Source organism: Scomber scombrus, chromosome 8, assembly GCF_963691925.1.
Source record: "Scomber scombrus chromosome 8, fScoSco1.1, whole genome shotgun sequence".
Classification (NCBI taxonomy): domain Eukaryota; kingdom Metazoa; phylum Chordata; class Actinopteri; order Scombriformes; family Scombridae; genus Scomber; species Scomber scombrus.
Window position 1 is genome coordinate 28,114,826 of NC_084977.1, and position 15,276 is coordinate 28,130,101.

A 15,276-nucleotide genomic window follows, 5' to 3' on the forward strand; every position below is an offset into this window, starting at 1 on the left:
TTTGAACTACTGCATTAGATATGCTTGTTTTTATTATTCTAAAATTGAGTTGTTGAAAATCCTTATACGTCATTGACCCATTTACACAAATCTGGTGACAATATTTGAGCATTTGAAAGGTATAGGCAGACACAGATTCTGAAAAAAATGTATACTGTTGCAGAGTTGGAATACATTTGCATTTTACATGTAAGCAACTAATGATGTAGATATTTCTTTATGCTGATGCAGCATGTGCATCCACCAGTACTCCCACTGTGCATTGTCTTACTAATTGTTTTTCAAAGGTTAAAATAAGTACATACAGACATAAAAATCACTGTAACTTTTGCTGCTAGTTTATTTTGTCACCACCTGTGTTGAAATCTCACTAAAATGTGATCTTTGATGAGACAACTATACTAACAATGTTATGATATCCAACTTACTGTATTATTTACCTAATATGTGAATAACTTGACAGGGTAATATACAAACATTAATGAACAAGTAAATACACACACACACACACTGGGGTTTTTTAAGGGGAACACAAGTTGCTGTAGTTCTTCTTAGATGCCACTAGATATTACTAACAGGCCATATTTTACTGACAGTACTGGTGACCCATGATGTTGCATGTATCAGGCAGCACTTCATCTGCAGAGATGTTGAGTATCTTGTGATCAAAGAGAGCTTATGTGCAAATGTCACAAAAAACACAATTAGCTGTTTTTGCCTTTGGAGTAAATAGATGAAGCAGTGCCTCTAATTACAGAAAATCCAGGAGTGGTTGAGTCAAGCCTTTTTATTGTATTATAGTGTTTACTAGTGTCTGCATGTATAATTTACTCTAGCAGAATGTAGATTCATATAAAGTCTGAAACTAGTGAGGGAACATTTAGATTTTAACAGTTTTAACTTGTTTGAGTGTCTTCTTATGTTTACAAACTGCTGTCAAACAGGCCTTAATTAATGAATAACAAATAATAATTAAAAAAAAGCTTGTCATTACGTCTGTTACAGTATTTCATTATGCCATGTGGGTATATTTCAGAAATTCTCATTTCTCACAATGACTGATTTCATAAGAAACTGGAAGTGCTGGCCTTCCTGTTTCTACAACAGCACATGTAACTCATGTACTAAAGTCTTAAGCCAACAGATGACTTTCAGCGATAAAAAAAATAAAAAGATAACAGGATACAGCAAGTACCTAGTCTGTTTTGTGTTTTTTTAACTTTGATGTAATTTCCCGTAAAGTTTGATTCCAGAAAATGAAACTCAAAGCCACCAAGGAAAAGCACCTTCTAGGTAATTTTTTTTTGTTTGTACATGTTGTTCTTATTAGTTGGTTAAAATGATGTTTGACTGTAAATGTATACTCCATTTATGTGTCGTCCACATTTTTGATGATTACAAGAGAGTTTTCTTAATTAATGTATAAAAAATATCTAATTTTGAGACAAGACACCCTATTTATATACCCTGTATATGTACTTTGTCACTAAACATGATGGATTGTGAAGTATTGCCAGTAAGGCACTGTAGTTGTTTCTCCATAGCAATGAACATAAGTCTTCGCCCTACCAGAACTTGGCACAGCCTTTATGTTTCCATGCTTATGCAATGGAGTATTGCCTTAAACATATAACAACCAATCATTACGCAAACAGCACATTCATTTTCTAATGCTGTGTTTTAAGATCTATTTCACTGGAAGTGTGTTGCCATCAACTATAAACAGACCATGAGACTGAATTTCAGAGCACACACAGGCACAAAAATATGAGTGAGAAGAAATTAAAGGTTCTGTGTGTATGGAAAAAAAGAAGAAAGTTCACTTTGTTCCAAGTAGGCAATTTAAATAATTTAATGTCATTCAAATCACTAATATTTTAACAAGCACTTCAACACTGCAACAAACTTTGTACTCAAAAGGTGACCAATAACAATAAATAATACATTGTTTATCTTTTTAAGTTAACTATGAACTCACGGAGAATACATTCAAACAATGTGCTTTGGAAAGCAGTAATAAGGCCTATTCTGAGGGTATACATCACGTTTTAACATCCTGTCATGCAATGTGAAACATCCTATCTCTATAATAATTCCACTCAACTGGTTTATTACATAAAATCACAACTCATGACATTTCAGTGCTGTAAGGATTTGATTTAGACTTATATGGCCAGTAGTCAGCGGTGAGGAATGACATTAAGACTAGTCACTGACTTTAAAGATATTGAAGATTGGCACAAAATATCCTCTATTAGGCAGCCTAAATCTAAAACATATCAGCATCAGTTTTCGAAACCCCATTGCGGTCCAATCTATTAAAAAAAAGAAGAAAAAAAAAGAAAGAAAGAGAAATTTCCTTTTAAAGTGTCCCAGAATGCCTCTTGCTTAAGTGGCCTTCTGCAACCCTTTACTGATGATGACATATTACTATTGAGTCTTCTGTCCACTATGGATTTGTTGTCTTCCTTTGAGCTGTCACCGGATAATTGGCCAACTCTTTTTGTGACAGCTTATTCTGTGTCAGTGGCAGATGAATGCAACAACTAAATACTGTTTCTCTCTCTCTCTCTCTCTCTCTCTCTCTCTCTCTCTCTCTCTCTCTCTCTCTCTCTCTCACACACTCACACATACACAACTAATTGAGTATGGCTGTTGCATCTTACATCCTCTATTTGCACAGGAAACACCTCTGCAAAGAAGGACAAAGGCTGCCCATTGCATGATTTGCTTACGCAGCCCCACGATCAGAGCGGGCGTCAGCCGCCTGCTGATTCATTCATTGTCAGAAGAAGTCAATTTACCTATGTACACATCCAGTGCAAACATGGTACATTGTTCATCTTCTTCTTATAGAGTCCTCAGATGTGCGGTGATCAGTATGGAAATCCTCCCCATAGCGGGACTAAGGCACAGTTTGAGTCTGGATCTAGTGACGACGCCAAGGTGTAAGGCCTCTGAAATTGTCTGTGTGGTGTGCTGATTGATGTTCCTTCCTTATTTTTGGTTAGTCCTTCCTCCTGAAAGAGCTCAAACATTCCAGTTATGGGTTTAATGTCCTTTCTCTTTCCCGTCAACTGCGTTTTCATCCCTTCGTAGCTTCGGTGGCGAGGCTTTCCAGGAGAGTTCTATAAATGTCAGAGCGGAGGAACCGCGGGTATGAGTCTCTTTCCATCAGCCCGTAAACTATCTTCTGAGCGTCGTCAAAGCAATGCATGGTGGGAGTCTTGACGTTCCTTTTGATCTGCTCTCGAGTGTGATAGTCAATGTTGATCTGGAATGAGGCAGATGGATAGGAATGAGGGGATTTGAGCCAAAAGTGAGAGATATGAGATACAACATTTGAGCAGGCTCTTTTCTTCTTTGATACTCTGTCAGTGCTTGATAGGTATCTTCATAATTGAATCTGATATAGCGGTACATAAAGACCTCAGTATATGTAAGATAGAGGTAGAGCGTGTGTATGTGTAGTTGGTTAAAATTGGGTGGAGGTGCTCATGAGATTTTGTGCATTAATGTAATTGTCTGAGTTGGATTTACCTCTTTAGGAGATTCTGCTTTGATGAACTGCTCATAAACCTTCTTAGCCCTCGAGGACATTCTGAAAGAAGACTTGATCTTCTTGTAGTCCTCACAGGTGAGCCAAAACTCAATATTCTCATCGCTGTATTCAGATTTGAGAAAGTTACGAAAAGTGGCCAGCCCATCTGAGGAAAGTCCAGAAAAACATGCCAAGCGTTATATTTTTCAGCTTTAAAAAGAAAAAAAATCTCTTTAAACTCTTTATTCTCACAAACATAATTTACTGTTCTAGCAGTATTCTCAACCTCAGGGGAAAAGCAACCTACATTTAGACTCCAGAAGCCTTTCCAGTGACTGTGACCATTGTTGGGTATCTTCTAAACTTAGCCTGCTGGGAGAAAATGCAAGTTGGATTACTTAACCGGAATCAAATTTGGGTAAAATAAAGCCGGGTGCTGCTAGGACACATAAGCGGTCTAATCAAGAAGGCAAAGCAGATGTGCTTCAAATCAAATTCATACAAAAATGTCAAACCATGGGATATGTTGGCGTGCATGTGTGCTGTGCCAAAGCAAACATAGTGTCTGTAGTTCATTTGAATCCTTTCATAATGCCATAGATGGAAATGATAGGAGCAGGCTGGCTATTTTAAAACTGAAATGTATGCAAAACACTCAATAAGTCTCCTTACCTCTCAGAGCCTGACGAGTGTGAGAACATGCACTGGAGTCGGCACATAAAGTTCTTTCCACTGTGTAAAGATAAGAAATGCATGAATATATCCCAGCTGGATTTACCGCAGTATAATTAGTTTCAAGTGAATCTGTCAAAGAATGTTGGGTATGTTGGTAATTATAAAAGACAGCATGTGGCGTTGACAGTTAGATGACGTTACTAACTTTTTTAAGGATATACCATGAAGCATTTATGATATTCCTGTGTATGCTGTCGTGTTTGACTGTCACATATTTGTTGTGAGAACCAAAACAGAAAAATTACAAAGTACACCGTCTAATATTTAACAGAAGATACATTAACTAAAAACAACTCATCGTCATCCGGCTTGAGTTAAAAAGTGTCACTCACATGTTCTTGTTTCTGTTCCTGTCATCTCTGTCCATGATGAAGTGCTGTGTGTTGAGTGGTTCGACGATTAGGCTGGGCATTGTTTTGTTAAGTCCACACTCTCAGGCTCTCGGTCCTGGTCATGCTGTGGCTGAGAGACACTTAGGAGGGTTCCCCCTCCGACACAGCTTTTTATACTAAGGTTTCCTGTTGCTATGGTCCGGGGCTGCTGGGATACATCAGCAGCTCAGCCCAGACTGAAGAGGAAGCACCCCTTCCTCCTCCTTCTCTTGTTTCTCCTCTCCTCCTACCTAACTGTTAAAAAACAACACATACTCACACTGTACTGCATGTATGCCTCCCTCCTCTTGATGCCTTACTCCCCATTATATCTCTGAGTTTCCTATGCTTACCTTTCCTTTCCATTTGCAGATCCTCACTCCTTCCCTCCTCCTAACTGGACAATCCAAAGAGACAGCAGTCTCTGTGGCTGAAAGCATGCTGTGTTTGCATTATTTTTAGTCCGGCAGCACAGATGCAAATGACAGTAACAGCGACTGTGATAGGCAAATAGTGACCTTCTCATGCTGTGCATTTTGGTAGCTCTGTGAAATGGGACTGAAAAGCGAAGCCTGTTGAAGACAAATGGAGAGATTACTATTCTGTTTCTGTTTTCTCTGTTTTCTTAAGGTTTTTGTCTTTGTAATACTAGATAAACTTCAACATGTACTCATCCCACAACATGAAATTCATCAAAGTGTGGCGGCAATTCATGTAACATGAGACAAAGAGGAAACAAATGGATTGCAACATTGGGACTCACAACCACAGGAAGTTAGAAAGTCAGAAGTCACAACGTCATATCTCTTGTGTCAGCCCCAAACGTATTAGTAGTTTATTAGTTAGTCAAAACTTTTCGACACGGTCAAACTGCAGAAAGAAATCCTAATATGGAGGGTAGAATATATGCATACCTGTGTGTTATGTGGTGTTGTCATTAGTGTACAACGGTGAAACAAGGAAACCCTCAAAAGGTTCAGACATTTGCTCTCGTTTTTTTTTGTTTGACAACACTAATGAGTTAATGTGTTGCAAAATGATTCAAATTTAAATAAAAATAGTATCTCTATGTCAACACATCCTCATAATTAAACAAATACATCAAGTGTATCTGTACTCAATAGACTGACCCATAGCATCATAATATGTCGCTTTCCAAAACTGTTACAAATTGCCTGTTAAAAAAAATTATAGTTTCTATGGAGTGATAATGGTGTGGTTAAGGTCTGGTTGGGTTTAGGTACAAAAAAAACTGTGGCTGTGTCTGAAGTCACTTCCTGTTTACAATATTCTGCATTACATTTACCTTTCACCATTTTATTTGAGTGTCCAAATGCTGAGTATGTAAATATATCTACTGTTCAGTGCCCTAAAGATTATTCCACAATGGAACAAATAAAGCAGCGTCCACAGCATGTTCACTACGTTCTACTAACAATCCCACAATGCAATGCTCCTGTAATTTTAAGAATATGAAAACTACCGTCACGCGACTCTACAGCTGATGGTGATGATGACACAAAATGACAACAATTAGTGTCCGAAAATCTTGATTTGCTTCTCACTGCTGAGTAAACTATTTAGTGTCTCTTATGGAGGGAGTAGTGACTGAGCGAATAAGGAGATTATTTAGGACACAGCCTTAGTTGGGGCTTGGGAAAGATCATGGTGTGTGTTAAAACGATCACTTGAAACTTGTTTTTTACGTCCTTTAAGTTACACAACCTTTGTTGTCACAGAGAACAGTAACGACAAAACAATCACTGTTACGGTTTTTAAAAAATGTTGTAGTTGGAAGCAGGAAATGAACAGCGGCATCCAGGAGCTAAATCCACTTTTTGCCATCTAGCTGTTGATCCAGCCATCCACTCAACCCGCCTGCTAATACAGCAAATCTTTACCTCATATTGATGTGATCAGAACTGCGTCACTTCCCCGGGTCATAATTACTACAGCCACTAGATGGCATAACCATAGGTCATTTTCGCTGGCTGAATTTTAAACCTATGTCATTTTTCTTGTGAGGATGGGCTGCTCTGTATACAGTCACAGTGATTTATAGACTCAATTCGGTGAGGCTAATTCATCTCAAAATTAAGAAATTGTAACATCAAATCCCATGAGTGAGAGATGGCCAACAAGTTCAAGTACTACAATGAGCATGGGTCTCAACGCCAATGGCAACTTTGACTCATACACATTTGACAGACAACAGCCTTCTTAGAATACGTCTGTTAGTTGTTCAGGAGACTGGGAACAGGCAGGGGTGAAGGGAAATAACCGGGATTGGTTGGATATTGAATTATATTGTGAGAACCTGCAGTGAACTAGACAGTGTCTTGGCAAATGACTAGAGCTCAAATTAGTGTTAGTAGCTCTGACCCTTGACTTTTCATGTTTCCTACGAATCAGTGCTTCTCTATGGCAAATATTTTTGCTGGCATTAGAGTAAAGGCTGCTGCTGATGACTGAAACTGAAATATGAGCTGTGTGAATTTAGGCAACGGATTTTCTGATCCTGAAGTCATATCATACCTTAAACTAGAAACACATTTCTGTAATCTAAATTTAGAGCCACAGGAATCAGTATATTACCTGTTTTGGGGTTTTTTGTTTCAAAAGCAGCAGCAAAATGCACTAAACCATGATAGCTAGCTCTTCCAGGTAATAGATAGTAGCGGAGGACTGCAGCTTCTGCTGTTGTCTTGACTGCACAGCTTTGGTAGAAAATCATAACTTCCCATGGCATTCCCATAGCATGGGAAGAGGGTGTGGTTATCGGATTTGCTGACTTGGTGAAACTAAAACTGAGACTGTAAAAAAAGGGGAAGATTTGCCACTGTGGAAGAAATCCAGGAAGAAATGCAGGATGTTCCAGACACAGTGATAAAAAGTAACTACAGGAAATATTTCCAGGAAAAGTAGAAGTGCTCACTTTGAAGGTTTTTTTAAATTTTTTTTTTACAAATTTGGAAATGTTTTGGACCCCACTCATGCTATTCAAATATAGACAATAGTTGTTCTGTGTATAACTCATTTAAAGTTGCTCCTGGTAGCTTCATGAAAGACATGGAATCCCTGGAAAATGTCACCACATTACTCCACTCTTGGATTTGTGTGACAAGACATCTGAAGATGGTGTTCTGTCTTTTTACCTGCACTTACATTTACTTAACACAGCAGATTATTGTAATTTCCCCCCCCCATATAAATAATAAAAGTAGCTTTAGATTGGCAATACAGAGAACTAGAAGGTAAACAAATGTAGACAGGAAGACTGTCATTGTCTGGAGTCTGTGGTTAATATCTGGCGTTATGAATACATTTGAAAATGTACTGTCATAGGTGCACAGGTCCAATGCAAATGCAATTTACACACAGTCGGTTTCTAGGTCCATGGTGATAAAGATCTTCTTTTTGTAGGTCTGATCTAAATGACAGTAAAATCATTTTTTAAGAATATGTCCTATAAAAAAATGAAGAGCGAATAGAAAAAGCAATACAGTTATGTTACATTTAATTACTCCACCAATTAATGATTTAATGGGTTTAGAAAATAGAAAACAAGAAATTGGCAGAAAACTGAAAAGGAAGAGGAAATAAAAAAAATGATTTAGAAGGTGATTAAAAACATCTCACAGAAGCACTGATATCAGAAACCTGGCTAAATTAATATTTTTGTCTGAACCGACTGCTATCACCCCTGCTCACCACCTGATGCCACAGGCTGTCCCTGTTAACATCTGGCCTTCGGCTTGGCTTCACTGATGCAGCTCTCCCTCTTTTGCCCAAACACGGTTATAAGTACTGAGGCGTTTCGAAGGAACACCAAACACTCTCAACTGAAAACTGTCCCTCATGCTCCATATTAGCGTGTTCCTGAACCTACTTTTATGCGTTATTGTGTGTGTAGGGTTTCAACAAGGAGGAACACAGCAGACACATGAAATACATTAGCCTTTAGCATCCAAATCCGGTAGTAAAGTTCCCCAAGTGTGACTCTCTTGACAGTTCTCACTTCCTTTTCGCTACCATGGTAACTGTGCTGAGCTATGAGAAAACAGTGACAGATTGTGTGTGAAGAATGGCACGCCATGTGATGCAGGAGACGTAAGACCTTAGAGGAACAATCCCCAGCGTGCTCAGAGTCACTGCCACTAAAATAACTGTGGCGTTCGGCATAATCAAAGCTTATAAAACTGTTTATTAATTATTACTTGAAAAGAAGAGGTTGGGGCTTGTAGCCAGTGCCTTACATTTGGTATGTGATTTACTTGTAGATTGGCTGAACATGCTATGAATCATATTAATAACTCTTGTTTGTGCTGTATTCTTTACTGTTACCTTTTTGCCTCAAAGTTACACATGAAGAAAAAAATAGGCATTTAGGCTTTTTAAAAGCTTTTTGCTACCAGAAATGAGTGAATGAACTAAGTCTGTGTTGTTTTTTTTGTTGATTTTTTAAATTGTGGATTTTAATGACTTTTAACAATGTAGTATGGATAATACTGATACCAGTTTGGGAGTAAGTTACACATGCATCATTGTGGATAACAACAATGTTATTTCCAATCAGGGTCTAACAAACCAAAATTAATTCACAATGTCTGTGTCAGACTTTTGTTCTTCTTCTTTTGTTGTTTTATGTATTTCTGATGGATCTTTAATGGAAATGTCTACAAAATGTTCAACATATAATGACTTTAGTTACTCCACAAAAAGGGTCCAGCCATTGTTGCAGATCCTACCTTTGTGTTTTCCTTTAAAACCACAATCAGGAGTAAGCAGAGACGTCAGGAAACAACAGATAATGAATATCAGGTGTGACAGGTGATTACTGAGATACATCATTTAGGCTGATGATGTCTCACATTGTGCATTGTTTGTTGTTTTGTTTATACTCAGAATATACATTTAATACTAACAACAGGAAATAGGCAGAACAGATGGGTGAGGACATGGAGGTGGATGGGCATGTAAGAAGTCCGACTTTCATGCAGACGACCGGAGTTTGTCTCCCGTCACAGACTGTCAATTAAAATAGTTGTTTTTTAATAACCATTATATTTCCTTAATCTTCCAAAACCTTAATCATATATTTTATTTTCTAACCCTAACCACACAGTAAGCATGGTTTATTTGCCATAATAACCACAATATTTACATTTAAAAAACATTGGCATTGGACATAAAAAATATAAAAAGATAATAAAAACAAAAAAAACACTGGCATTGAAAAGTCTAGTCTAGTGACGTAGAGTTGACGTTTGGTTCTAGTTTGTGGTTAACAAAGAGAAAATACAATAAGCTTACACAGAAAAAATAAGATGTGTAATGTGAAATGTAGTAATATAAAAACTAACGCAAACTAGGATTTCCACATCTTACTCATCGTCAGATAAGATTGGAAAAAAAAGACATTTCCACAAATATGTGATTCATACTTTTTGGCACTGTGTCTCTAAACAGTGTTTACAAGAAATAAAAAAAGTTTCCAAACTTTCAACAAGTTGAGTGGCCCAACAACTTATATCTACCTTATATAACTTTTTTTTTTTTTTAAGTGAATTATTCTTTAATATGTTTATTGAATCAGATCATTGAATAAACATTATAATATTTTACTAAGGGCCAACTTTTTCAGGTTATTTCACTAAGTAAAGCACTTGTACGTCTCTCCTATCATTGTCTGTGGGTGATGAGATTATTCCCCTAACAAGGCAGCACATTCAGGCTGATCTGTTACGCATCAGGTTGTCTGATGACTCCGGTGTTGTCGTTTAAGCCCTGGAGTTATTATTAGCTGCTTCAGTACTCCTTTTTAGGCACAATTCTAAGGAATAAAGCCATTTACAGAACAGAGTGGGATCAAGGGTTACTGCAGGGTTACTTTTTTCCAGTTTGATAAACCCTACGGCTGGTGTGTGGAGTCATCTCCGCACCTAATTAGAGGATATATTAGACATGTGACCAAAAACAGAACCTCCCCGCTTGGTGAGCTGTGGAAACTTTTCTATCCTTTTTTTCATATATATTCATGCCCATCACCACATCTCCAGTTAGTCAGTCAGTCAGTCAGATAAATATAAACCTGTCTCAAAATGATGACTATATGGAAATAGTTAAATGAAGAAGAACCTCAACTCCAATATATTCATGCTGGTGCTGGTAGCCTTGGAAGTCTTAACTGCTTGAAAGAGGAGGAGGAGGAGGAGGAGGAGGAGGAGGAGGAGGAGGAGGAGGAGGAGGAGGAAGACCACACACAGGCGTGCTTGTTTCATCAAGTTAAGTCAAGTCAAGCCCATTTTATTTCTATAGTGCCAAATCACAGCAGATGTTTTCTCAGGGCACTTTTCACATTGAGCAGGTCTAGACCTAAAATTCCCCCATTCTCTCATCAACTTCCCCTTTGTAGCATTCTGATGAATCAAAGCCCGACGTTTCAGTTTACGCCTTCATATTTAGAAATCGTCTGATTATTAGGAATCGACATAGATGAGCAGGAATGACCACAAAAACGTATATTTATCCAACACTGGTGTAGAAGCCATCATTTTGTAAATCTCTGACTGTTATTAAGACATTAATTAAAACGAGGTAATTTGATGTTATATATCAGAAACCATTTATTTTGTCTTTCTGTACACTGCACAACTTACGAAGACTTTCAGTTAACACATACAATATTCCCAACTCACACATACAGTAACGACAGCCCTCTTTTCTTTTACCCACTTACCCTCATGTCAGTTCCCTTATTCCACACACATTACTTTTTCCCTCATGGTGTTTGTTTTGCTTAATGACTTTCCGCAACATTTCCTCAGTACATTACAACCATCATAAAATAACAAACTGATTGCTGCTGCTACTGCTGCACAAGCTAGAAAACATTGCTTCGGTTTGCGTTTGAGATGCCCTGCTGTTAAAAAGCAAACAATTTTGATCCAAGCTTCCCCTTTTAAACAGTGTGAAATAACCTCTCAAAAAGGCAGAAAGTGGGGATTTTGTTTTCAAAGCAGTGTTGATACAGTAAGCAATAGTCTAAATGTACCATAGAGTTCTGGATTTGTGCTTCACACTCAGGTAGGCATCTGAATGCAGGAATCTGGGGCAAGAGTCTCTTTCCATCAGAAGGTAAACATGTTTCTGGGCCTCATTAAAGCAGGACAGGCTTGGTTTCTCCAAGGACTTCTTGATCTTCTCTCTAATGTGGTGGTCTACATTGATCTGCAGGGAAACAAGTAGAAAATACTCTGTGTATAGTGGACAAGTAGTATGTTATTTATATTATCACCTGTTCATATGTGTAGCAAACTACATGAAAATGAAGCTCTCACATCTCCCATGAAACTATGATGTGCTCCAAAAGAACTAGAAAACATGATCCTTTGTAGAGTTAGGTGTCAGATGTTTGCATCTGATGTGAGGAGTTCATATTGAGACTTTCGTATAATTTAGTGTATGTGTAAACTTAAGGGAACAGATTTAACATTTTGGGAGATTTGCTTATTCACATCCTTGCTGAGAGTTAGACGAGGAAACGATAATGTCTATACAGTAAATATGAATCCACAGCAGACAGTTAGCTTAGTTGAACTTAGCATAAAGACTGGATCAGAGGAAACAAGCTAGGTTGCCCATGTCTAAATGAAAGAAAAACCTGTTTACCAGCACCTCTAAAGCTCACTAAACACATTATGCCTCATTTGTTTAATCTGTACAAAAACGGAAATGTAAAAACAACACTTCGCAGATTTTGACGATGACGGTTCAACTTTTCCCCATATCCCCATGGCAACCACAGACATAATACAGTAGTAAACAATATAAGAGCTAATGTTATTAGTATTTGAGTTCCCTGAATGATACACCACGTGAACCAAAAAAAGGAGAACAGACAGATCAATGAGAAATGATGAGTTTACTGTACATTTGGTAGATAGCAGCAGCCTGTGATGTATGTAAGAGAGTATCAGAAGTAGACTGACGCCAAATCAAAATACAGAGCTGAGCTGGAACCGCAGCTGTTTGAAAGAACCATAAAAGACCTGAGATTTGTGACGATTAGTTGCCACCCTGTTGCTTGTATTGCATGTATTTTGTGAAATTTTGACTACTTTTTATTTATTTTTTTACTGTTTTGGAATATAAATTTGGTGGAAAGGTAATGTATATTTGGGATTATGTGTTGCATATTTAAATCCCCTAAAATTTTAGATTAAAATCTGAGGTATTTCCAACATTAAACACTCATGACAACAATCAAGTTCAGATTAAAACATCCTGAAACAACAGAGTTTGTGTTCAAAAGCTCAGCAAATCTGTTTCATTAAGACTGTGTGGGTGGGATATGATCCAATTTGCAAACAGCCCGACCTCTGTCATCACATTTTGACTCAAATATTGTCAAGCTCTGATTGGAATTGGACATTGCTTATTCAAACTAAACCCTGCCAACTTCAAACCTGTGAAAAGAGCACAAATCCAGAGATATTTCATTTGAATTAACCAAAGCTGTTTACTAACTTTGATAGAAAAGGTTGTGGTTCATGTCGGACTGCTTATCTAATTAAGAAATATGATTTCAAGACTTTTAAGTATGCTAAATGTGTGCTGGTTGTTCATGAAGCTGTATCTCCATGAACCATGAACCCTGATGTGACGGTCAAACTGACCTCTCTGCAGGCAGCAGGCTGGATGAACTCCTCATAGATCTCCTTTGCTTTGCAGCAGAGCTCGTCCGGTGAGGCGGTCGCCCTGTAGTCTTCACATGCGAGCCAGAACTCAATGTTTTCTTCGCTGAACTCAGACTGAAGAAAGGAGTGGAACGCTGCTAAATAGACTGTACAGAGGGGAAAGTGTCAAATGCAAGCACGTATTTATAATTAAAATCTCATTAAAAAGACAGAAAGGATAAATTCATTTCACTCTTACAATTAATATTTGAAATTCCTATATATTTTCCTTTTTTAATTCATTTTGTGGTCCTTTGTTAACTGAACATTAGCCCGTCATTTTTAAAAAGATTTCTTACTTTTATCCAGTAGCAACTTTTCCAGAGTTGGATGGAGTTTATGGTCAGTCTGCCAACTGTAACAAAGAGGAATTTATTATTAAGTTTCACTCTAATAGAAGTTCAGTCAGTCAATTAATCAAACTTTATTCATTAAGCACCTTTCATAGAAGTCAAATGCAATTGAAAGTGCTTTATAAGTGATTGACAAATGCACAGGATGGTGAATATGAATTTAGAGACTAATGCAAGATACAACCAAGATACAAGTGAAACACCCAAACATTCAAACAAGGTGACTTGTTAGGTAAAGAAAAAACAACAATAGACAACATAAAAGGTAAAGTACATGGTAAGAGAACAGTTAAAATAATGACAAGCAATGGATATGATACTGGGGACAATGAGATACCTCCTCCAGTTCTACACACAGTACCTGAATCTTGCAGGACACGTCTCATTGTTTGTTTTGTTTACCATGATGCACTCAATGTCCTTTTTACGCTTGTATCGATTCAGAACAATATCAATCCTGCAAAACAGATGAAATTTCAATGTGAATACTTATTATGTAAATTTAATCATCCAGGAAGGTAATAGATCAATCCTAATACAATATATATTAAATATATATTAATATGTATTAAAACAAATATTAAACAGCACTTATTGAGTAACGTATGCCTGAATAAATTATTTTTTTTACAGTTACTACCAAAAAAAATGGGTTAGGGTTAGGGTTAGGGTTAGAAAACATTCATGAAACTCATCATTCATGAGCACAATTTTAACAGTGTACCAAACATAAGCCTATTCACTTTAGTCGAATCATTCTAAGTATACATTATACTGTTTGGCTTACCTTTTGGGCCGTTTTACATTTTGCATTATATCCTTAATCTCATAGAACCTAATCTTTGAAAACAGAAGTTTCGGCATTTTAACATCTCTGGTATGGTCCTCCGAGGAGTTACAATAGTCTGTTGTATTGTCTTCAAACAGAACGGAGCACTTCTGTACTTGCCCTTAAGCCGGTAGGAAAGGTGTAATACCTATGACGCTGAGGGCGCGCTGGTACAGGTCTCTAAATGCCATCTGGGTAAGCACACAGCCGGCTGTTGCCTAGACTCAGTTACTGGTACCTCTGACTCACAGCTGTAAAATTCCAGTGGGGTTGGATTTGTTTGACTCTAATTAAAGGAAAAATAAATGTTCACTTTTGTTGATTATTTTGTTATGCATGGTATGTACATTGTGTTATGTCTTGTGTCTTTATATAGAAACTTCAAAGACACTGAATGGAGATCAAAAATCTGAATGACTCAAGGGTTCCAGACCTGGGCAGGGGCCCTCAAACAGGTTTGGGGTTATGACTATACTGTGAATACATAGACATTTGTCAACTGTCAAAGCTTTTGCTATCCAGGAAAACCTACAGATTAAAACACATCCCACATATCATTTCTACTGGGGTACCTGTCACTTTAATATCACTGGTTCTATTATGTGGGGATAAAGGTGTTTGCAGGATTATGTAATTATTGATTTTGTAGCATCTTGACTTTTAAACTCACCGGTTAGGCTAACAGCAGACAAGTCATTCATCTCACTTT

At 37.5% G+C, this 15,276-nt stretch overlaps 2 protein-coding genes across 3 annotated transcripts; both read right to left on the reverse strand.

The window, feature by feature from the left end:
- Positions 1 to 1,836: 1,836 nt before the first annotated feature.
- LOC133984488 (regulator of G-protein signaling 21-like) lies at positions 1,837 to 4,810 on the reverse strand. Of its 2 annotated transcripts, XM_062423837.1 has the most exons (5): positions 4,609 to 4,810; positions 4,214 to 4,273; positions 3,849 to 3,913; positions 3,541 to 3,707; positions 1,837 to 3,274 (listed from the first exon to the last, which is right to left on the reverse strand). In XM_062423837.1, exons 1-5 carry the CDS (start codon positions 4,686 to 4,688, stop codon positions 3,086 to 3,088), a joined length of 561 nt encoding a protein of 186 aa, XP_062279821.1. In that variant the 5' UTR covers positions 4,689 to 4,810; the 3' UTR covers positions 1,837 to 3,085. The 2 variants fall into 2 exon arrangements, with proteins under 2 accessions (XP_062279821.1, XP_062279822.1); XM_062423838.1 differs by lacking the exon at positions 4,214 to 4,273 and having other exon boundaries at positions 3,849 to 3,910.
- A 6,807-nt stretch (positions 4,811 to 11,617) lies between these two features.
- Positions 11,618 to 14,602, reverse strand: si:ch211-117l17.6 (regulator of G-protein signaling 21). The gene is made up of 5 exons (XM_062424406.1): positions 14,526 to 14,602; positions 14,100 to 14,195; positions 13,685 to 13,740; positions 13,326 to 13,492; positions 11,618 to 11,877 (listed from the first exon to the last, which is right to left on the reverse strand). The coding sequence occupies exons 1-5, from the start codon at positions 14,600 to 14,602 to the stop codon at positions 11,692 to 11,694; spliced, it is 582 nt and encodes a 193-aa protein (XP_062280390.1). The 3' UTR covers positions 11,618 to 11,691.
- Between the last annotated feature and the right edge of the window lie 674 nt (positions 14,603 to 15,276).